The sequence below is a fragment of the Varanus komodoensis genome, unplaced genomic scaffold, assembly GCF_004798865.1.
Source record: "Varanus komodoensis strain SLA01 unplaced genomic scaffold, ASM479886v1 scaffold32, whole genome shotgun sequence".
NCBI classification, from domain to species: Eukaryota; Metazoa; Chordata; class Lepidosauria; order Squamata; family Varanidae; genus Varanus; species Varanus komodoensis.
Window position 1 is genome coordinate 10,640,212 of NW_025335798.1, and position 23,729 is coordinate 10,663,940.

Sequence of the window (23,729 nt, forward strand, 5' to 3'; positions counted from 1 at the left end):
CACTCTCCTCCTTCACCCGCATCAAGAGGCTCTTTAGTTCCTCTTCACTTTCTGTCATGAGAGTGGTATCATCTGCATATCTGAGGTTGTTGATATTTCTCCCAGGAATCTTAATTCCAACTGGTGATTCATCTAGCCCTGCCTTTCTCATGATGTGCTCTGCATATAAGTTAAATAGTCAGGGCAACAGTATACAACCTTGCCAAACTCCTTTCTCAATTTTGAACCAATCAGTGTTTCTGTGTCCAGTTCTCACTGTTGCTTCTTGACTCGCATATAGGTTTCTCAAGGGACAAATAAGATGGTCTGGTACTCCCATCTCTTTAAGAACTTGCCACAATTTGTTGTGATCCACACAATCAAAGGCTTTAGCATAGTCAATGAAGCAGAAGTAGATGCTTTTCTGGAACTCCCTAGCTTTCTCCATGATCCAGCGAATGTTGGCAATTTGATCTCTAAGTCCTCTCCCTCTTCGAAATCCTGCCTGCACTTCTGGTAGTTCTTGGTCCACATACTGCTGGAGCCTAGCTTGAAGGATTTTGAGCATCACTTTGCTAGCATGTGAAATGAGTGCAATGGTGCGGTAGTTTGAACATTCTTTGGCATTGCCCTTCTTTGGGATGGGAATATGAACTGACCTTTTCCAATCCTGTGGCCACTGTTGAGTTTTCCTAATTTGCTGGCATATTGAGTGTAGCACTTTTACTGCATCGTCTTTAAGATTTTGAATAGCTCAGCTGGAATGCTGTCATGTCCACTAGCTTTGTTGTTGCTCAGACTTCCTAAGGCCCATTTGACTTCACATTCCAGGATGTCTGGCTCGAGGTCAGTGTCCACCTCATCGTGGTTATCAGGGACGTTAAACTCTTTCTTGTATTGTTCTTCTGTGTAATCCTGCTACCTCTTCTTAATCTCTTTTGCCTCTGTTAGGTCCCTGCCATTTTGGTCCTTTATCATGCCCATCTTTGCATCAAACTTTCCCGTCATATATCCAATTTTCTTGAAGAGATCTCTGGTCCTCCCTATTCTATTGTTTTCTTCTATTTCTTTGCACTGTTCATTTAGGAAGGCATTCTTATCTCTTCTAGCTATTCTCTGGAATTCTGCATTCAATTGGGTGTATCTTTCTCTTTCTCCCTTGCCTTTTGCTTCCCTTCTTTCAGCTATTTGTAAAGCTTCCTCAGTCAGCCATTTTGCTTTCTTGCATTTCTTTTTCTTTGGGATGGTTTTAGTTGCTACCTCTTGTACAGTGATGCGAACCTCCGTCCATAGTTCTTCAGGCACTCTGTCTATCAGATCTAATTCCTTAAATCTATTTGTCATCTCTACTGTATATTCATCAGGGATATGATTTAGGTCATACCTGAGTGGCCTAGTGCTTTTCCCTGCTTTCTTCAATTTAAGCCTAAATTTTGCAACAAGAAGCTCACGATCGAAGCCACAGTCAGCTCCTGGTCTGGTTTTTATTGACTGTATAGAACTTTTCCATCTTTGGCTGCAGAGCACATAGTCAGTCTGATTTCTGTGTTGATGTCCATGTGTACAGTCGTCTCTTGGGTTGTTGGAAAAGAGTGTTTGCTATGACCATCGTATTCTCTTGACAAAATTCTACCAGCCTGTGCCCTGCTTCATTTCGCACTCCAAGGCCAAACTTGCCTGTTATTCCAGTTATCTTTTGGATTCCTACTTTAGCATTCCAGTCCACCATAATGATAAGGACATCATTTTGGGTGTTGATTCTAGAAGGTGTTGTAGGCCTTCATAGAACTGGTCAACTTCAGCCTCTTCAGCACCAGTGGTTGGGGCATAGACTTGGACTATTGTGATGTGGAATGGTTTGCCTTGGATTCGAACTGAGATCATTCTGTCATTTTGGAGATTGTATCCCAGTACTGCTTTTCCAACTCTTTTATTGACTATGAAGGCTACGCCATTTCTTCTGAGGGATTCTTGCCCACAGTAGTATACCTGATGGTCATGTGAATTAAATTCACCCATTCCTGTCCATTTTAGGTCACTGATTCCTAAGATGTCGATGTTTAGTCTTGTCATCTCTTGTTTGACCACATCCAGCTTGCCTTGATTCATGGATCTTACATTCCAGGTTCCTATGGAGTACAGATCTTTGCAGCATCGGACTTTCCTTTCACCACCAGAGACATGTGCAACTGAGTGTCCTTTTGGCTTTGACCCAGTCGCTTCATTCTTTCTGGCACTACTAGTACTAGCCCTCTGCTCTTCCCCAGTAGCATACTGAACACCTTCCGACCTGAGGGGCTCATCTTCCGGCATCATATCTTTTTGCCTTTTGGTACTGTCCATGGGGTTTTCATGGCAAGGATACTGGAGTGGGTTGCCATTTCCTTCTCCAGTGGATCACGTTTTGTCAGAGCTCTCTGCTATGACCTGTCCATCTTGGGTGGCCCTGCACGACATAGCTCATAACTTCATTGAGCTACGCAAGCCCCTTCACCACAACAAGGCAGTGATCCATGAAGGAGTTAGTGGGACTACTAAACTATAAAGGCATGGGCTGTTGCAATATGTAGGAGAGTTTGAACAAATAACATAGCATTTTAAAAGGATGGATTATTACTTTACCTGAGTAACTCAGACTTTCACCTCAGGAAGCAGAAGATAATGCTGGATATTTTTATTCTAGCCAAAATAGGGGAATGAAGTTTAACTGCTGACTTGTTAATTGTCAGGAGTGCCTCTGTAATTGCTTTGTAAAGGAAAGTGCATCCTAGCATGTCTTCCCTGTCTCTGAAAAGCCACATCATGTAATGTTAGAATGACCACTTGCTCTGAAAAGACACATTGTTGATAGAGAACCGCAAGGCAGTATTGCACTTCACATTTTTTTCTGTCCAAGTAAACCTTCCATTCTGTCAACTGATTGGTCAACCTTGCATTGTATCAAAAGGTGGGGCAGTGGAGAATGTTGCAGCTCTGAGTTTAAGATGGTGCCCATCTTGGACCAACTCTGTCCCTGCTCCACATGTTTAGCTCTCTTCCTCTGCTTAGTTCCTCAGTCTTCACAACTCCAGTACGGTTGGTAGCTGATGTGGTGGTTGGGCTTTGTATAAGTAATAGGATTGAATAGGAGACTGAAGGGGTAGTAGGAAGGACAGATAAATTCAGTAGATTATTGCACTAGAATGTATTACTGCAGTTCAAAGGAAAGACTCACCAACAGTGACAGGCAGACAATGCACTAATTGCAATATCTCCTATAGTCACTAAGAATAATATTGATTGCCCTGAAATCAAATAGGAGTTTGAAGTGTTCATATTGATCACTGGAAAATCCTACTTAACTATCACTTGCCTCTCCCTTTCCCAAGGAAAAGGGCAATGTTTTGCAGAAGGGAAGGAGGAAAAGAGCACAAGAGTCTTTGAGTTTGTGGTCAGCCAGTGCATAAATTCTGCAAACCAGTCCTGTTGCTCTTCTTTCCTGGGGAACTATCCTTGGATTTAGAGATCAGTAGATAATCGAATTACTATGGTTTAATTTTGCATACAGTATTGGAAGATGGACTTGAGTAACTAGTGACATTTACCCATGGGTACCCTAATGAAGTATAACTCTGGAAACTCAGTTATATTCAGTTAGTTCAGTTTGTTTCAGCCTTTGGCTATTAGGAAAAAAGTAGGTTTTATTGATAAGAGGGGCAATAAATGCTTATCATAGTGACTACAATCTTTTCCTTCCTTTGTGCAGTATTGCTGCATGAGGCCCTTCAGTTTTTTCATTATTCTTAATGCTGCTGCACAATGGCTTTTTTATACCCAAGAGAATGACTTTGGAAGAGTACAGCTGTGTTTCTAAAGAAAGCTTTGATTTTTATGTCTTTTTAGAAGTGCTTGGCATCTGGAAAAGCTTGGGCTGATGGCATAATTGCCAATTCTTACTTAAACTTACAGTTTGCCCTATCCTGAAGGTTCAGGGCAGGGTACATCACTGTAAAAATGATGAAAAAATGTAATGTGCATTGTCACGTTTAGAAAATATAGTATGAGGGGCAGGCTACTCATTCATTTGTTATTTTTCAATATTTTTTTTTGAAATCTTCACTATATAATCCACAATGGTCCCCAACGAAGGTTCTCAGTAAAAAAAAATACAAATTATGAAACCAGTATAGTCAAAATCTGAGTGTAAAAAACAGTAACACAAGAGTCACTCGTGAAAAGCAGTATACTCGGGCAGAGAAATGCGCAGATCAAAGACCATACAAAATTAAACAACATTAGTATCTCATCCAAGGAACCTGAAAGAAGGAGCAACCTGGGCCCTGATGGGGAGCAGTTCCATACTTTGGGTACTGTAACCAAAGGAGGCTCACAGCTTTGTCTTTGTCATCCATGCCATTGAGTCAAGAGGAATGCAGAGCAATGATGGTATACAAAGCTAGAACGAAAGAAATAAACACTGGTAATTCTACACGGTGTTCCAATTACAGGGCTGGAGCAGAGGAGCCTGACCCCATTACCCTTATGTTAGATCCTCGGAATAGCTATTGCAGGCCAAATTAGACAGAACATTAAACTCGTATTTGAATGTGATCCCCCTTTTTTGGTGAATGCCAATAGCAGGCCAGAGATGTCAAGAAGGGAGTTTATTTGTGACTGCTTCTGGAGAGTAAAGGACTATATGCTCCGACCTCCCTGTGGCAATTCTGATAGTTATCACCCCTCTTGATGCTATTTACTTTTTTCAAAAATGCACATTGAATACAAAGATGCATTGAATGTTGCTGTGTTTAGAAGACTACAGTGAAAACCAGATTTGGCTAAAATGGGAGTGAGAAGAATTGTACCTTTTATTAAAATCCTTCACACAATGGACAACCAGCAGTTGCCAGGATTCCACAAACAGAATATGGGTACAACTGCACCCTTTTGCCAAAGTCCCCCAGCAACTGGAGTATATAGCCTTGATACTGGAGGCAGTATAAAGCCACCAGCCTTCTTCTCCATGAATTTGTCCCTTTTTTAGCCATCCAAACTGTGGCCATCACTACATATTGTGGAAGTGTATTCCATAGTTTCATTGTGTGCTGTCTGAAGAGGTGCTTCCTTTTATCTTTCCTGAATCAGATAAAATCAGCTTCACACGGTGATCCAGTGTTCTAATATTACAGGAAATGGACAAAATATTTCTCTATACACTTTTTCTATGCCATGTGTAATTGTGTACATCCATCATGTTACCCCTTACTCATCTCTTTTCTAAGCTAAACAATTTCATCCTTTCCTCATAGGTGAGTTGCTCCAAGCCATTGATAATTTTAGCTGCCATTTTTTGCACTTTTTCCAACTCACACTACTGCTTTTTTAGGGTTTATAACCAGAACTGTACACTATCTTCTAAGTGTGGTTGCACCATAGACTTATGTAAGGATAGTATGATATTGGCAGTATTATTTTTAATACCTTTCCTAATTGTGACTAACTTACATGGAGCTTGCTTTTTTCACAGCAGCCATGGACTTGTTTGAAATCTTCACTGAACTTTCCATGCACAACCCCAAGATCATTTTCTTGGTCGGTCACCTGATTTCAGATCTCATCTGCTTATGTGTGAAGTTAGTATTTTTTTGCTCTGATGTGCCTCACTTTACACGTGTTTGCACTGAATGGCTTTTGTCATTTTGATTCCCATTCTCAGAGTTTGAAGCAATTCCTTTGGAGCTCCACACTATCCCTCTGGTTTTAAGCACCTTAAGTAGTTTGGTGTCATTAGCAAACTTGGCCTCTTCACTGCTTGCTCCTGATTCCAGATTATTTATGAACAAGTTGAAAAGCAGCAGTTATACTTTGCTGTACCATTGTTTTTTCTTCAGCTGATAATCTATGAGTTTTAGATGATTACCTGGAATAATAAATATCTCATCACTTGTATGCCGCTACTTTGTCACTGGGGCTGGAATATTTCATAACTGGAGCTCCTTGCACCAGGAGATTTGGACCCCTCAACAGCCTCTGTTGTTGTACTTTGAGGAGTCAGGGTTGTGAAATACTTTTCTTTGCACTGGGAATCACAGCATTTGAATATTTAATTTCTTAGGCTAACATACAGAACTTGTATTAAAGATAATAATATGCTGATACCCTCCTATATCTCATTTATTTTGACATATTCACTGCTCAAGGATGAAAGTTCCGATTTTGCTAGTGTGGTTTTTTAGGATTGCAATCTATGATATAGAATGTCACAGTGAATAGATTATTTGCTTTTCAAAATCTTTTCCATTTATATTTTTTCACAGTCCATGTAGCTCTTACAGCAGTTCAGTTAAAGGTGGTCCCAAGCCCAGCTTGAAGGAAACAGCTGGAAGGCTGCTCCTAAAGAGAATCTTTTATTCCTGAGAGTTACAGTAACTGTTGACCCCATTACAAACCTCCCCTTCTGGATTTGTGCAGGTGACAGTCCAGTTTTAGCAACTTCTGGATATTGATTATTGGATCCATTTCAACCTGATTTTCATAATTTTAGTACAGAAAAGACTTTGGATGCTTTGGCATACAACTAATATCAGGAAAGGGTAATATGTTAATACCACTGGATCATACAGTGGCTTTAGTAAATTCACTACAACACATTTTTCAGTGATCATATGAAATGTTTGACTGAGATCATACTGAGATTTGGGATTAAGTTGCATAAATATGCAGATGTCAGACTGCTCCATTTTTCTTTTTCATCCAGTTCAGAGGGTATAGTAGAAAACTGGAGTCAATAATGGTCTAGTTAAGGAAAAATAAAAGAAACTCAATCCAAGCAAGACCAATATCTTGCAGATATTGAAGAAAGAGCAGCCATGAAGGAACTAGAAAAAATCAAGTGTAAGGATGTTTTACTGGAGACCAAGGCCAAGAACATCTCGGTCAGTGATTACGAACCTTTTAGAGATCGAGTGCCCAAACTGAAACACAACACCCACTTATTTATCACGAAGTGCCAACACTACAATAAAACCTGAAAACTAAGGTTTTACTTTAGAAGAAACAACTAACAGCCAGTACAAGCAAATATATATATTCGTATGTCCTTGGCAGCACACTGACTGGCAATGCAAAAGCTTGGATGAGTAGCGGATAATGAGACACGGCATATGATGTCATTTCCTTGCACGGCTATTCCTTTCTGAGCATGTGTATGGCCCTTATGTGCGCTGTTATCCGATGCTCAGCTGCTGGGGCAATGCTGGGGTAACTTGGCTCGTATGCTGACACAGAGGGCTCTTTGTAACTGCTGCGGCATGCATGCCACAGGTTCACCACCACTGGTCTAACCCTACCCTGCTGCACCTAGAGGGTGAAAGTTCCATTGAAAAGAGGGTGATTTTGAAAAAGCCTTCCTTGAGTAGCTTTTTCTGCACAGCTCACCATTTCTGCCCATTCTAAAAACATTCCAACCATCACAATCATGCCAGGACACCTCATTTTTCTAACCTTAACCCTACCCTGGTACACACCCCCTAACCCTAATACAGGGTGAAATTTCCTTTGGAAACAATGCGATTTTGAAAAAGCCTTTTTTGAGTAGTATTTTCTGCACAACTTACCATTTCTGTCCCTTGTAAACACATTCCAACCATCGGAACCATGCCAGGACACCTCATTTTTCTAATCCTAAGCCTGTCCTGATGCACACCCCCAACCCTAAGAGAGGGTTAAACTTCCATTTTTTTGTGCAGCTTATCATTTCCACCCATTCTAAAACACATCCCAACTATCAAAATCATGCCAGCATGCTTCGTTTTCCTAACCCTAACCCTACCCTGGTGCACACCCCTAACCCTAACGGAGGATGAAAGTTCCATTGAAAAGACAGCCATTTTGAAAAGGCCTTCCTTGAGCAGCTTTTTATTCGCAGCTCACCCTTTCCACCCATTCTAAACACATTCCAACCATCAAAATTCTGCCAGGACACCTCGTTTTTCTAACCCTAACCCTACCCTGGTGCACACAGCACCCACTAATACAGGGTGAAGCTTCCTTCAAAAAGGGGGCAGTCTTGAAAAAGCCTTCCATAAGTAGGTATTTCTGCATAGCTCACCATTTCTGCCCATTCTAAACATATTCCAACCATCGGAATAATGCAAGGACACCTAGTTTCTCTAACCGTAACCCTACCCTGGCACACAATCCTACCTTGTTGTTGTTGTTAGTCGCGAAGTTGTGTCCGACCCATCGCGACCCCATGAACAACATTCCCCCAGGCCTTCCTGTCTTCCACCATCCCCCGGAATTCACTTAAGCTCACACCAACTGCTTCAGTGACTCCATTTGTCCACCTCATTCTCTGCCGTCCCCTTCTTCTTTTGCCATCTATTGTTCCCAGCATTAGGCTTTTCTCTGGAGAGTCCTTCCTTCTCATTAGGTGGCCAAAGTATTTGAGTTTCATCTTTACTATCTGGCCTTCTAAAGAGCAGTCAGGGTTGATCTCCCCTAGGACTGACCAGTTTGATCGCCTTGCAGTCCAAGAGACTCGCAGGAGTCTCCTCCAGCACCACAACTCAGAGGCCTCAATCCTTCGGCCCTCAGCCTTCCTTATGGTCCAGCTTTCACAGCCATACATTGCAACTGAGAAAACCATAGCCTTGACTATACACACTTAACAGACAATATCACACTCTCACTAAAAGATCAGGTTCATTGGATGGGGCTGTTTTTAAATCTGGTCTTGTCCCTTGGAAGGCTTAAATGGTGTATAATTCACTTTTAACAAATTTGGTATCTTAGCTATATTTCCTGGTTAGGAAGGTTCTTGCCACAATTATCTGCACTTTGGTAACAGCATAGTTCAATTACTGTATAAGTTGTTGGTGAGGCTACCTTTGAGGCCTATATGGAAATTTCAAATACTGTATAATGTAGTCATGAGATTACCTTGAAATCTTTGTTTTAGTTGTGGGGGAAGTATGCAATATATTTTATAGCAGGCAAAGTTTTGTAACATGTATTTATAACAAACTGTTAAAGTTGATAAAATGCAAATGAATAGAATCAACAGAGTATTTAACACTATGATTTCCCAAACATATTATGCACAATCCAGTTTATGAACTTTGGGTGTAGAATGAAAATAACAGTTAACAACATCAGTGAAAATGGTGAAGAACATACCCTAGCAGTCCTTCTAATGCTTTTAATTCCCCATGGCACTTACTGGACACTTAGGAAACTTCTGATTTAAACAGACTGATATCAAATATGTAGAAAGAACAGTTGCAACAAGTCAATGCATTGATTTTATAGAGTACAGTAATTGAGAAAATGTGTACTGTATCTCTTTGCACTCAATAGCTTTTGTAAATTGTGCATTGCTAAATTATGTATCTATATCAAGGGATCGTGATTCTGGATCTATGTAGACTTGACAGTGGTTGATTCCATGATCCACAGTCACTCAGAGATAAGTTTGAAGTTAGGTTGGGACTGATGTATCAGCATCAGGATTGGTGGGTAGGTATTTAGGCCTCCTATACCAGCTTCATGTGTATTTCTGTTTTCTCTTTATCTCTTTAGCAATTTCTCAGATTTATGCATGCAAGGGTAAAAAACAATCTACTGGGAAGAACTGCATTCTTTGTGCTATACAATGTTCCCCAGCAGTACATTTACTCAGGAAGCATTAGCAGAGGTGTGTGTCCTCGAGATTAAAAAAGGAATGTTGCTGTACAGAAGGCAGCAGGAGTGTTGAGGCCAATATTATTGAAGAACTTGTGTCACGGTAGTCATATTTCCACTTAAGAATTCTTTGCTTTTTTCCCTTCTTACCATTGCAGACCATTTTTCCAGCATGCGTATTATCAGCAAAGATGTCCCCATTAATAGAAAAAATTAGTGATCACAAAGACTTCAAGAAGCTCCTGAGAACACGGAATAATGTATTGGTGCTCTATTCCAAATCTTGTGAGTATACTTCATTTTAAGAACATTTTAAGAATAATTTCTACTTTAACAAGTAATAACTTTTGACTGCTTAGATGAAAGATGAGAAAAATAGAAAAGATTCTTTCCTCCACAAGTTGAACCTGGATTGCATTGTAAATATATATTGTGTGTCAAGTAAACAGCTCTACACATTGGTATGAGCATTTGCTGATTAACTATAGACTTCATTTCAAAAAATAATCCATTTTTCTCTTGCTGTTTCCATCTGTGCCAACACCTTACAAAATAACTTTTTAAATTTTATAACCTTCATAAACATAACAATATAGTACTTCCATTTTATATGAGCAGATGTATAATGAGAAAGAAACGCATCTGGAGACGGATCTGGGGTGCTTTCAGTTTAACATCACACACAAGTCATCCTCACAACTGTTTTGCCTCAAGGCACACTTCATATCATTCTTCCCCACTTTACTTTCTTACATGCTAAGGATGTTTCCAGTTAAAGCTATTTGCTCCTAAATTTTCCTTCCTCTAACTTTATATAAAAACCGTGTGAGCTGTGCACAAGCTTCCTGCATCTCCTTCAGTTGTTTTAAGTGCCTCCCTGCATCTATAGTTGGCAGCACCACCAACATTTGTTTATAGCTTTCTGTTTGTTCACTTCTTTTCCTCCCTTGTCCTTTCAGTCTTCTTTTGCTTCTCCTTGCCTTGGAATACCCATTTTAACTACTTGTCTGCTAGCTAGCCACCCACCCACTTGCTGTCGCTTTCTGTTACTATTAACTTCTTTCTCTTACAATCTACTTCTCCTCCTCCTGCCTCCACCCACTTTTCTAAGCACGGATTTCCTTCTGCTTTTTATTGTCTTCTGTGTTGGATTGTGAGAAGCTCTTGGCAAGATGATTTGCAAGAGCTTGGCCCATTTAGGGCACTGTGTGCAGAAAGGCTAATTATGCCTAATGTTTCATGGCTGTGATATTTGCTTGGCCAGAGGATGTATGATCTGTGCATTAGCTCAGAAATTAGATCAAATTGGTGTCTTTAGTGCTTCCTTATTCCCCTCTCTCCCTAGTCAGCCTTCAGATGAGGAAGGAGAGCCAGCCAAGAGATGTTAGCTTTTAAAACATATTATGCACTTAGACTTCCATCCTCAAGTTGCTTATTCTGCAGGGGCTCCTATAGTTCAGTGAGTAAAGGTTGCTTCTGAGTAGCTGATTTGAGGAGGGTTTCTTTTGACAATTAGGCTTTTTTACATCTGAGATTTAGAATGAATAGCCTTGTCTGCAACACAATTAGATTAAACAATCTAACTGTTAACAGTTCACAGAATTGTAAGTGACTGATCATTTTTTCCTGCTGCCTTTCTTTGCTAATTTCTCATCATTTTGTGGGGGCATTTTAATACCCAGAACCATTTTTGATATCTGTAAAATCAAAAAAATGCTTTAAACTTAAAGTATTAAGAAACTATAAAACGTATTGTAAAACTTTACTAAACACTGCCATTTTGACCTTGTGGGGTGTTTTTCTAGACCTGTAACAATTTCTGTAGTGATGCTCTACCCCCCCCCCCCCATTTGTGGCAATCTACTTGACACTTGGAGTACTTAAGCCTCATTCCTCAGACAAGTGTTTCTTAGAAAAAAATCCATGGGAACATTATATACCCTCAAATCCCCATTTGGCTTAAGGGATATAAATGTTCAGGGTACATTTGTACCTTGGACTTACTGAATTAATTGGCAGATGCTTGATCCAGACATTCTTCTAAACCATAGTTACAGAAGTTGAACTATGCTTCTAATAGTTTGATATCTAAATTGACAAATCATGGTTTGAAGTTCAGCCAGCAAAGTAGAGTTGACAGCCATGGTTTGAAATGGGTTTGAATAACATGGATTATGTGACCTATGGTTTGATGGAATGTGGGAATTGACAAACCATAGTTTTGACCATTGCTCCTCCTACAGATTGTACTGCTGAGTAGACAGAAAATGAAAGTGAATCGTTAGTTTTAAAGAATGATTTCACAGAATCATAGAATAGTAGAGTTGGAGGTGGCCATGAAGGCCATTAAGTCCAACCCTCTGCTGTTGCAGGATACCATGTTACACCATCCCACTCAGATGGCTGTCCAATTTCTTTTTGAATGCCTCTAGTGTGGGAGAGCCCACCACCTCTCCAGACAGCTGGTTCCATTGTTGTATTGCTCTGACAGTGAGGAAGCTTTTCCTGATGCCCAGCCTAAATCTGGGTTGTCACAGCATGAATTGATTATTCCAAGTCCTATACTCTGGCATCAGCAAAAAGAGATCTTGACCTTCCTCTTTGTGACAACCTTTGAGGTACTTATAGAGGGATATCATGTCCCGTCCCGTCCCACTGGCTCCCAGTCTTCTCTTCTCAATTTGTATGTAAGTTTACAAGCACAAATCATAGTTTGGTTTTTCAGCTGCCCTTAGTACAAACCAGGCTTTGGAGTGAGGTCTGAATTTAGCCAATGTTAAAAAAAATCAACAATACTCAATGTTCTTTGATACTTGTGCAAATGGAGACACTTATAAAGAGTTAACAGTGAAGAGCACTGGTAAACATCACTTCAGAGTAGCTTCTGGACAACTGAGGAACGATACATTGCTAGATGTTGTCTTTTGTCATAGCGCTATCGTTTATGCATAAAGATAATAAATGTCAGTTGAGATTTTACATGAATTAGCGATCATCTATGTTCTATCATGGTTATATCTGTTCCTTGGAATAGTTTCTCTAGAGAGGCTTGTGGTGCCTCATTGCTTTATACCAATCACTAACATGTGAAGTTTTCTAGGCTACTGCCTAGGGCTTTAGTTTTGCTGCCCTAGTTGTATGATTCTTCATTTATACTTTAATATTTTTAAAGATTAAAATGTTTTCTGTAGTGATGTATGAGGAATCTATTTTGGGGCTAGGAATCTATTGGTTTCCCTGGGTTCACTTTCCCAAACTTCAGTCCATTTGGTCACAGCTCCAAGTTCCTGACAAATGCGCCCAGAACTCTCATGGTGTTCAGCAGGAATTGTGTCATGCACACATGCACTCTGACAAGATTTCCAGGCACACATGAGAAACAGCCTTTTTGGTGGGACCGACAGCTCAGACTGTGAGGATGATGTGGAACTGGCTGAAGCAGACGAGGCTCAGCGCGCACACTCTGATGACGGAACTGTCGTTGCAACAGACAGGCCTGCGCCTGCACACTCCCCACTCAGTGCCAGTTCGAGCCTGCTCTGGATGGAGGTGGCTCAAGGACACCCATGGGGCCCAGTCTCCCTCCCACCTGTGGGCATGAAGCAGGTGAAGGACGGGAGGGAGAGATTGGAATTGGGTAGTCTCTCGGATGGAGAACGCCAGCTTCCTGCCAGCATGGACCTGACGGCCCACCAGCACAGCCGCAGGTTGGCCCAGTTAGGGGCTCAGAGTGCAGAACAGGCGCACCTGGTTCCACAGTGCCCCTTCTTCCGGAGACAGGCCCCAAAATGTTCATAAGCAAAGATTTGGGTAAAGGGGGCAGAGAGGGGTCAACACTTTTGCATGCTCAGAGGCTTGTGAATGCTTAGTTTTGTATTAGAATGAAGACAATTACAAGAAGTGCTGGAGAGACTGTCTTGCTTGGGAGGGGATGCCTAGCTCATGCCAATTTGAGCCCTGTGTGAACACTGAACAAGTGGCATTCCTCTTCTGTATTGTGTTCAGCAGCCTTTGTCTGCACTGGCCTGTAACACAGAAGAAGGTTGCCAGTTGTGCAGTCTTCATTCTGTGCGTGCTGGCTGACTTCCTCTTGGCTTGGCTCTGCTCGCTTTCTCAGACAGGGCCAAGCATGAGAAGTCTGCGAATGCCAGAGGGATGGATTTTGTGGAGTTTTGTCACAACCTGAGTTCTATGCCACTTTAGTCTTATTTTAGGAAGTGTGTATTCCTGTGTGTGCTTGCATGGAACTTATACCCAGTGTCTGAATTCACATGACATGGCAAAAAACCCTGTGCTGTTTCCATGGTGCAAGGATTTTTGCTTGAATCTGCCAGTCACGTGATTAATCATATACTTCACTCTCTCTTCATTCTCTCAGCCCTGGTATAAACCTGTCCACTTGTGTCCAATTAGGGTGATTTCCTCCTGAGCATAGATCATATGTTATGCCTACATATTAATGCCTGAAAGAAGCCAATATGTGGTTTACAGTGGGTTCAATATGCCTGAATAGTTAATAAAAATAAATATATGGTAGTCATCTCACACAAACATATCTTAAGCATCATCAATTTGCGGGTATTACCCTGATGTGAAAACATGTTGCCTTCCTTTGCAATATTAAATACACCTTGTTTGTGAGAAAGAACCATTTTAAGTGGAGAAGTAGGTGCTAATTATGAGTGCTCTGCACATCTGCCAAGCTGCTCCTCACCTACCTGTGGTGCATTTTTTATTGTGCTCGCTTCATACAGTATGTGAGCTGCCTCTGGCACGCTTTGGAATCACACGTCTATGTACAAGTGTTGGAAACTGTGGCTTCCTGCCAGTTGTTTCTCTGGATTTTTCCCCTCTGACCACACTGTGACTGCAGCAGAGGTGTCTGTTCACAGATTTTAACAAAGTAACCTTGCTGGTGACAGGAGGAGATGGGATGAAAGTGCTGCCCCCTCCACCTTGCAACTGTAAGCTTAAATTGAAGTATGGAGGTCTTAAGGAAGTGGTGCTTGTTATCTCTAAAGGTCTATAAATTGCATACAATGAGTGACCATGCGACTTAAGGCACAGTCCTGTGGGTTGCACCTTCAGTGCAGGGTGGAAGGAGCAGCAAAGGTGTTCTCTGACTCCTTGCACTTTCCCCTCTCCGTTTCCACTAAATGGCTGTTTTGTATGTCTAGATAGGGCACTGGAGTTGAAAGGGAAGGAAGGTTCAGGATAGCTTGTATACTGGTCTTTACAGTTTTCTTGCCTCCCTGCCCACCTGAATGCATCCTTTCCCTAAAAGTTGAGTTTGTTTGTTTGTTTATTATATTTGTAACCAGCTTTTTCTCCTTTCCTGGAACTCAGGGCTGCTTACAAAATTCTCCTCCTCCTCCTCTCAGTCTTAATTTCCAAAACCGAACCTGTGAGTCAGGTAGGACTGAGTCTGAGACTAGGTCAAAGTCACCTAGCTGGCTGCATAACTGAGTGGGAATAGAATCCATACCACCTGCATCCCAGTCCCATGCTCTTAACCATCAGACTGGCTCTCCAACAACTACAAGTGGGCAGTGGGGAGAATTCCTTGCTGTAAAGTTAGAACTCTAGGAGAATTATCCTGTCTCCCCACCTCTGGTGGTCTCAAGGGGTCAAAGGATCACTCTTAATTGCTGTTAAATTATTCATAGCATTTATATAAGGCAAGTTCTCTTGTTTGCTCCATTTTTCCATAGCAAATTGGGTATAAAAGGGTTTGGAACATGGTTTTCTTATTTTAAAAAGGATTTTAAAAGAATGCTACCCTAATACTGAGGAGTATTTAGCAGCATAGCAAATCACATAGAATGAGCTTACATTAATATTTCCTAGAAGGTTGTTTTTAAAGATCTCTTGCTATGTATAAAAATTTAGTGATTCTAATCTCTGATGCATGCCACATATCTAAGCTTGAACCTGCCTATTTAAATTAAGCAGTCACATTTTTAGCCTGAAGTAATAGGGATTAGGCTAAAACCAACTTTCTAAATAGATCGGGTGGGATTTAGATTTGTGAAATATACACACTTGTAGCATATCTAAATGTGATTGCAATAGTAATGATACTTTTAACTATTCTTCTGTAGGAACTGTACTTGTGGAAGAATGGCAGGAAGAAGAGAATCTGAATTATGTTATTAATTTTTTGGAGTACCATTTTTCCCTTCCTAGAACACGTAAAAATATGTTTGGAATTATTGGATATTGCTTCCACCACCACTGTGGTCTGGCCCAGCATTTTACAACTAAAGCTAAGGAAACAATTTGGAAAGATTTCCAGAGCTGACAACCTAAAGGAGTGGGTAACCTACTATTTCCTTACTGTTGGATGCCTCTGTATGCCATTTGCTGGGAAACACAAGTAGGAGGGTACTCTTGCACTCATATCCTACTTAACCAGCTGGCTGGTCTCTTGGTAAGCAAAATTCTGGGTATGATTACCTTTGGCCTGATTCAGCATGGCTGTTCTTGTTCCTATTCTTAAAGGATGACAAGAACTGGAAGGTGATATGATGCCCACCCCTGTTCTAAAGAGTTACATAGGACCTGGGAGCTCAGCAGAATGAAGTGTAAGGTGCTGAGCCAGACCACTGTTTGGTTCTGACTTTTCTTTCCCGAGGAGCAGGAATCTCAGATAGGAGATCTCATGCTGCCATGCAGGCATTGAGGTTTCTGGGCTGGACCTCTTCTCAGACCATCTGCCATCAGATCCTTGGGTCCAAAGGCTGGTCAACGTTAAATCCGCTTCCCAAAATATTTCACTTGTAAGTGGTGAAATATCCCCATAGCCAACCATATGAAAGGAAGAAGAGAAAAGTGTGTAATTCAGCTATGAAATTCTTTCCCATAAGATGAGCATCAGCTTGGATAGCTTTAAAAAGGATTCAGTAAACCATAGAGGATGAGGCCATCAATGGTTTACTAGTCATGATGGCTGTATATTATCTCCAGCTTTCAAAGCAGTTGCTGGGGAACATGACTGGGACAATACTATTGCACTCATATCCACATTTAAACTGTAATCTGCCCAGAATACATTGTGAGTAGAAATGTAACAAATACAAATAAATGAATTGTCCTGCTTCCCATAGGCATTTGTCTGGGCACTGTGGAAAGAGAATATTAAGCTAGCAAGACCCCACATCCACCGGGGGGGGGGGTAGGCAAGGGGGCAGAAAATGTGGGTAGGGGCAGGTGCAGTCTTTATCAATTTGGCCTTTTCTCGCCAAGCACAGAAATACAGAATTAAATTATAAGAAAGACTACTGAGCAGTAATCCCCAAGGCAACAACCCTCATGCCTGCAAAATGTACAAGTCAATTCTTTGAAGTGTGTTTAAAGTTTAGTTGCCCTTAAATATCATCTCACCTTTGATCAACAATCAGAGACCAATAGCCAAAGAAGCCTGTAGTTTTGGCGGGGAATTCCCAAGGGTCACAACCATCTGCTATCCTGCAGACCCTCCATCCTTGTTATAAGCAACATGTTAGTCAAAATATGGCTCAACTGTGAACATCACAGTGAAAAGGTAGGGAAAGATACTCTTGTTTTTCCTTCCTTCAGAGAAAATCACAACTGTAAAAGGGTCATTTACTTGAATGAATGAATAAAAATATATAGACCAGAATCCAAGAACCATGTAATTAGTTTCATGCACTCCAGGGAGCCTTGGTGGTTGTGGTTTTTCAATAGCATGTGCTGGGTTTAGCATGTCACATTTGAAATAACTTCCAAAGCAGTTTGTGGTATGGAACACTCTATTGTTGAAAGAAGATAAATGGTAGAGATCTCACTGAGCATGCTCTTGTCCTTGGGCATGCCTAAAGTGGCTCTTTGGATCTCAGCCATCGTAGGATGTTGAAGGAAAAGCTGATGCTATCTCTGGCAACTGTTTTTTCCCTTGTAGGGAGAACCGATACATGAAAATGCTTTAAGGAAGAATTTGACAAATTGTGCCTAAACACTGATGATTGTTTTAATACAGAAATGGACAGAAACCAGATGGGGATTTACTAAGTGATTTCAACAGGGGTTTGAACTCCTAATGGTTAAAGAAATATAAGACAAAGCTCATTTTTCTTCTAAATCTGTAGAAATTGAGAAATTTGGGGAGAAAAACAGGAGTAGATTTTTACATGAAAAAAATTTGTAGGTTTCAGTTCTAGTGCTAAAAACAAGTGGTGCTGTGTGCAAATTACACTGCTGAAAACAAATTCTTGGGGTGCACTGTGCTTAAAGGCACTTTTTTTTCCTCCATTCTTTGTCTGCCATCTTGAACCTCTGGTTCTAGCAGAAATTTAAAGTAGCTCTTACAAGCCTAAGGTCTACTCACTCCTAACTTCATACATATACATATGTGTGTGTGTGTTTGTATGTGTATATATATATATATATTTCACTTTCTTTTTCAGCGGCGGCTGCTGACAGTTCTCTCAGCTTATTGTCTGATGTAGCCCAAGCAGTGAAAGGCCGAGGTACGATATCGTGGATAGATTGCGGGTATGTAAAATGCTGCCCTTCCTTCTCTGAATTGTCGTAGAGGCTTTGCTAACATTGTGCCCTGCATGTGGTTAGGAGATGGTCACTTGTACAGATTGGGTCTACTTCTGTCAATATAGAGCACTCCAAGCTAGAAGCTTCAGTCTTTGAAGGTGAGCTAGAAGAAGAGAAGCACTTGGAATGTGTTGCTGAAGTGCCAGGTTAACAAATGAGATTAGCTCAGTGGCTAGTGAGAACTGGATTGCCACTGGTTTGCAGAGAGACACTGTAAAACAAGCAGAGCCAGGCCAAGGGCTCATTGTTTAGCCAAACAAGCAGACCAAGTAAGTCACATCTGGCATTCTTGCCATCTGGCCTACAAGCAGCACAATCCCCTCTAAGGGTAGAGCTGGCCCCTTTTGTAGGGAAGGGAGGAGGGTGGTTCAGTTTGGAATCAACTCTTGAGTTGGGCAAGAGCTAATTCCAGCAATCAGAAGGGTCCCTACTTTGATAGATGCTACTGGTTAAACAACTTGATATTACTCCTTCTGTAGCAGAAAGCTAGCCCTCACTGGCCTAGCTTAATAAAGGACTGTATTTTAGAAACCTTTTACTTTGATCTGCTGGAAAGGGAAAAGGGGAGAGACATGCTCATGCTGTGCTTCACATTCTCTCTGGCTTCCAATATAATTTTTAAAGGAATGGTAGCATGCCTCTCTCATGTTCATATATATATTGATATTAAGTGTATCATACACAGCTAATGTCAATACCAATTGTAACACCGTTTTGTAATGCCATACTACTCCTGTATTCTACATGGGCACCTTTCAGACAATATTCTCTTCCCTGCAACTGTACCGAAGAAACGTCAGGAGTTGGTCTCTTGCTTTATGTGCTGCTTCTGTTCTACTTACTGTGTGGAGAAGAATGAACTAGGGGGATAAAACTAAATGAGGAATATGATTGGTCCTGGGAGATCCAGATTGTCTGTGTTTGGGAGGTTTAAAAAATAAAGTGAGATACTATATTTCAGTAAATGTGTAATTTTTGAGCTTGTTTTTATTTATTCATGTGTAAGAGGAATGTGCAGTAGATACAGGTTTACATCTTCTAGGGTACAGCCTTGGAGAGAAATATCTGAACTGGTCCATATTTGACCTGCAAGGTGGGACTAAGGAATTTGATGTCTTCTAGTTGCTAAATCATTTGGATTTCAGTGCCCATTAGTCCCAGCCAGCCTGGTCAGTATACAGAGTTTGTAGGAGTTTTAGTTCAAAATAAATGGACAGCACCAGGTTGGCAACTACTGCTTTAGACATATTATGAGCTTAATATAGTGGTAGGGCGCTCAACAGTCTATGATGCTTTTATTTTAGATAGAATTTTTAGTCTTTACTTATTAGCAAGTTAGAGCTAATTTAGTTCTCGTAATCTCCTTTCTAATTTGCTTATGAAAGTCTGTGAATAAAAACTTTTCATTATATAGGCAAAGTTGATTTAAGTCTCTTCTCTAGTTGATACTTTAAATATAACTTACAATGTACTTAGCACATTTGATGCCTTTCATCTCGACACTGCAGAATGCATCCTGAAACAGTATTTGTAAAGCAATCCTATACATATTTAGATAGGAAAAAAATCCATGACTGGCTGGGGTATTTTGGGAACTGTAGGCGTTTCATCTGTCTAAACATGTGAAGAATTGCCCTTTAATGAATGTTGCATGTTACTTGTATGAGTTATAGAACTGCTCTTCAGAAAGTTACATAATTTAGTCCAAGGTTGGTTAATCACAGATGTATTTGAGAATATTTCTGTAGACTTTGAAATCTTACATTGTACCAGATTATATTGCTTATTTTAATTAATATATCCTTAATAATTTATGTATAGTACTTTAAAAATGTCTATACTACAGCTTCACTCAAAAATGGATTTTAGAGCAATGTATATAAAACCTCAGTCAACAAAATAAATCACAGTCTCAAAATTGAACATAATAAACAAAATTGAAAGATAAGCTATTTATCCACCTGAAACCATATAATAAATTTTAAATACCTAGGCAAATAATAAAAAAGACTTGTCAGACATTAGTACCAGTAAACTTATAATGTTGGCACCAGTTGTACCTTCCTCAGGAGTGCATCCTAAAGTCAAGATGCTAGCACAGAAAAGATTATTTTCTTCGAGATGCACATGATGAATATCTTCCAAATAATAAAATTTGAGAAAGGGCCTCATTTTTCAGTTTTAATGTGTAATCAGGTTAGTTAGAGGGGACATTTGTTTTTCAAGGGCCAGCACCATAATTGGGATCAGAAGTAAAGACCTAGATGATATTGCTTCTTCAGAACTGGTGTAACATGGCCCAACCTAAAAAAGCAATACTGATCTTGTAACTTGAGTTCTTGCCTCACTGGAATTTCTGAATGGGGTTTAAGGGCAGTTCAATAATCTATTGGTTACCAGAGCTATGACCACTGTTTCCAGAAAGGATGCAGCTGGTGAAGCAGAGGAAACAGGTAAAAGGTACTCTAAGCAACACTTGGATCTGTCGTGACAATGCCGGATCAAATGCAGCTGTTCATTTGGTGAAGTGCCCTAGCAAACACAAGTAGTGTGTCAACTTTCCAAATCCTGGAAGCACCTACCCGCAATATGTCTATTTTCAGCTTCAGTGCATTGCCTCTCATCTGTTCCATTGCTGAGTACATTGGCTCATTGGCTCAGCACCTCCAGAGGCACACCTAATTCATATGATTAAGAGATAAAACTGTACTGATAACACTTTACTTCAAAACTTTGAATGACTCTACCCAGTGGATTCATATAGATAGACCAAAATTCCAGGAGGCATGGTGGCCTATTAACCAGAAAATCTCCAAGAGCATTCAAGAATATAAGATACCCTATTTTTCTGGGGATGGACTCTCAATGTTTCTTGCTTCACTGAAGAAGAGGAAAGTGACTGCTGAACTAAACTTCAACAGGAAATGGTTTTACCATGACAACAAATTTACAGAGAACAACCTCCCACCCCAATTCCAAACCTCCAAGAGTTCCTATTCAAGTGAGAAAACTTGGTCAGGAGCATGTCCTACAGAATGTATTGGCTTGATTATTTTTTGAGACACTCATGGTTATCCTGGCAACCATGAACCCATGAGATGGTCTTTGAGAAATAGCCCCAGTACGAAAATCAATGTCCTACCGAATTTCCCAACAGCATCCCAGAGAACCATCTCAGGCAAGGAAACTGATGGGCATGGAGTGACTGACATACCAGCACAATCCGGATCTGTGTCCATGGCCCCAAACCAGGTACAAATACTTAAACCCAGCCCTTGAGAAATCGGATCTCCTGAAAAGGGAGAAGAATTTTGTATAGATAACAGCAAACGCTTCTCATCCTCAGTCTTCTAGCCTGTGTTGGTGCTGTACCGCATACCCAGGTGGATAAATCTGGGACAGCTCCATGCCTCCTAACTCAACTGGTCTCTGATAGTAATCTTTACTCATGGTTAACATTTATATATGATGGAAATGCTAGCAGTCGTACAGAATGATGCTGGCTATTTTCACAATGCGCATGAGTCAGTGTCTTGTAAACTCACATTTCAATTTGCCTCCATTTGTTTTCATCTGTTCTCTAATTGCACTCCTATGCTGATTTCCAGTCTGGAACAATTCCCCCATTTCTTTGAACACGGGAAAATGTCATATTCTACATCTGTACTGTTCATGTTTCTAAGTTTCTTTCCTTAAGGTAGATTAAGGGCTGTGTGAGTGTTCAAGTGTTTTTATCCTCACTGTTTTCTAGAATGACATCTCTTCAATGGACAGGTATTCTGGGGAGGAACTGACCTGGTGTTATCCTCATACAGGTCATGCATACACAGACAGTTCCATTCACAAAGCATACAGTTTATTCCTCTTTCAAGAATTTAAAGTGAATTATGGACTCCTTCAGCTGAAGTTACTGTTAAAATGAACCAAGACCTTGGCCATTATACTTCTCACATCTGCCTTCCTCACTCCTCCCTTGTCTGATGTAACTTGGTCTCATACCAACTCATTAGAGCATCGTGAGGTCCTGTCCTCTCATTCACCTTTTGTCCTGCTTATCTTAAATAGCAAGCTGCTTTACCTCTGTTCCGTGTGGTGTCTGACTGTGTTGTGCCATTAACTAAATGTCACTTCATTCACTTGAGCAGAATCCAATGTCTTCTATTCTCATATGCTGCTTTGGAATCAAACTATCAGGCAGTTGTGGGCAGATGCTTGGAAATACTAATGCTTTCTAGCCCTGTGCTTGGGTTCATTCTTAACATGGTTGTCTTGCTTGAGATATTCTAGCAGAAATTGATACATCTGCTGAAAGCATGATGATGATTTAAAAAGTAGGATGTCAGTGGTAACTAGGAAAAAAGTGTTGCAATCAGAGAAGGGTTTGGGATCACATTTTTTGAGGGGGTAGCTTAATGATTTTGCCTTTGTGACTGTTTCCTTAATTCTTCAGTGAAAGGCACTGTGCTGCTTTAGGTATTTTGCTCTGAATGATTTTCCAAGATTAATCGATTCAATTTGCTCATGCTTATCTTTCCAACAGGCAAACTATGGCTAGATCTTAGAATATTGTCTCTTTGTTGGCCAAAATAAGTCCCCCCCCCCCACCCTTGCAGTCAGAAAGGCTGAAACTGTGAGTCCTACCACATGTTCTTCAGAGAAAGATCCTCCCCCATTGCAAGCATATTCTGTAACTGCTTGGTGGATCTTAGGGCTGAAGGAACAAATTATATGGTTGTTGGGGTGCTTACTGTGCAGACTCAATTTGTTTGACAAATATTGACAAGCAATGGTTTGCTTGGCAGCTCTATCTTCATCTCGCTGTAGCAGATAGATTTTTTGGCTTTATAGTGAACATTCTGAAAGAGAGTGGGGGGAGAACCCTTTAGAATGTGTGTTGGCAAGGCTACTCGGCATGCTGTGCTGTGGCTTGCTGCCTTCTGCTCTCCCTGCAGCGACAGCCCCTCTTACTTTTATGAAACTGGTTGCCTTCAGTTGATTATACTTAATGGTTTTACTCCTGACTTGAGAGAGAGCAGGACACTGCTGAACTATTACCAGACATCATTTTTCCATTATCTCTGTGTTGTTCCCAGCAATGTCCACTGAGCTGTTTCCATATCACTTGTTTATTGCATAATCTTAGCATTCACCCTGCATTAAGTTCAGCTGTGCCTTTACTGTTAAGTTATGCACTCGTTGGAAAATATTTGTGGATGTAGCTTTCACTCTGTGATTCTCCTGGAGTCAGGGGGGATTGTGCCTTACCTCATCTTCTCAGGTTAATTCAAGTGTATGGCTAGTAGTCTGAGCCTTGTCAACCCCAGACCACTTCCCAGAAGAGTTCTCTTTGCCACTGTTTTTTCCAGAAAGGGTTGTCCTCTGGTAGCAGCAACAGAACTGGGAAGGATGGCTTTGATGGACTAGATGCTAGAATGAGATCATATCTCTCCTCTCTCCAGTGCTACTGCAAACCAGTGGGTATACTCATTGGTATTGGTAGGTTTCTATGGGTTCCTTTC

General features: G+C 40.8%; 1 protein-coding gene across 1 annotated transcript in view; it reads left to right on the top strand.

Moving 5' to 3' along the window:
- PDIA5 (protein disulfide isomerase family A member 5) overlaps positions 1–23,729 on the top strand; it is a 212,512-nt gene that overhangs the window by 35,439 nt on the left and 153,344 nt on the right. Inside the window, exons 2-3 of the mRNA XM_044438271.1 lie at positions 9,801–9,927; positions 18,069–18,156. Coding sequence (XP_044294206.1) covers positions 9,801–9,927; positions 18,069–18,156 — 215 coding nt within the window. The remainder of the gene's footprint in view (positions 1–9,800; positions 9,928–18,068; positions 18,157–23,729) is intronic.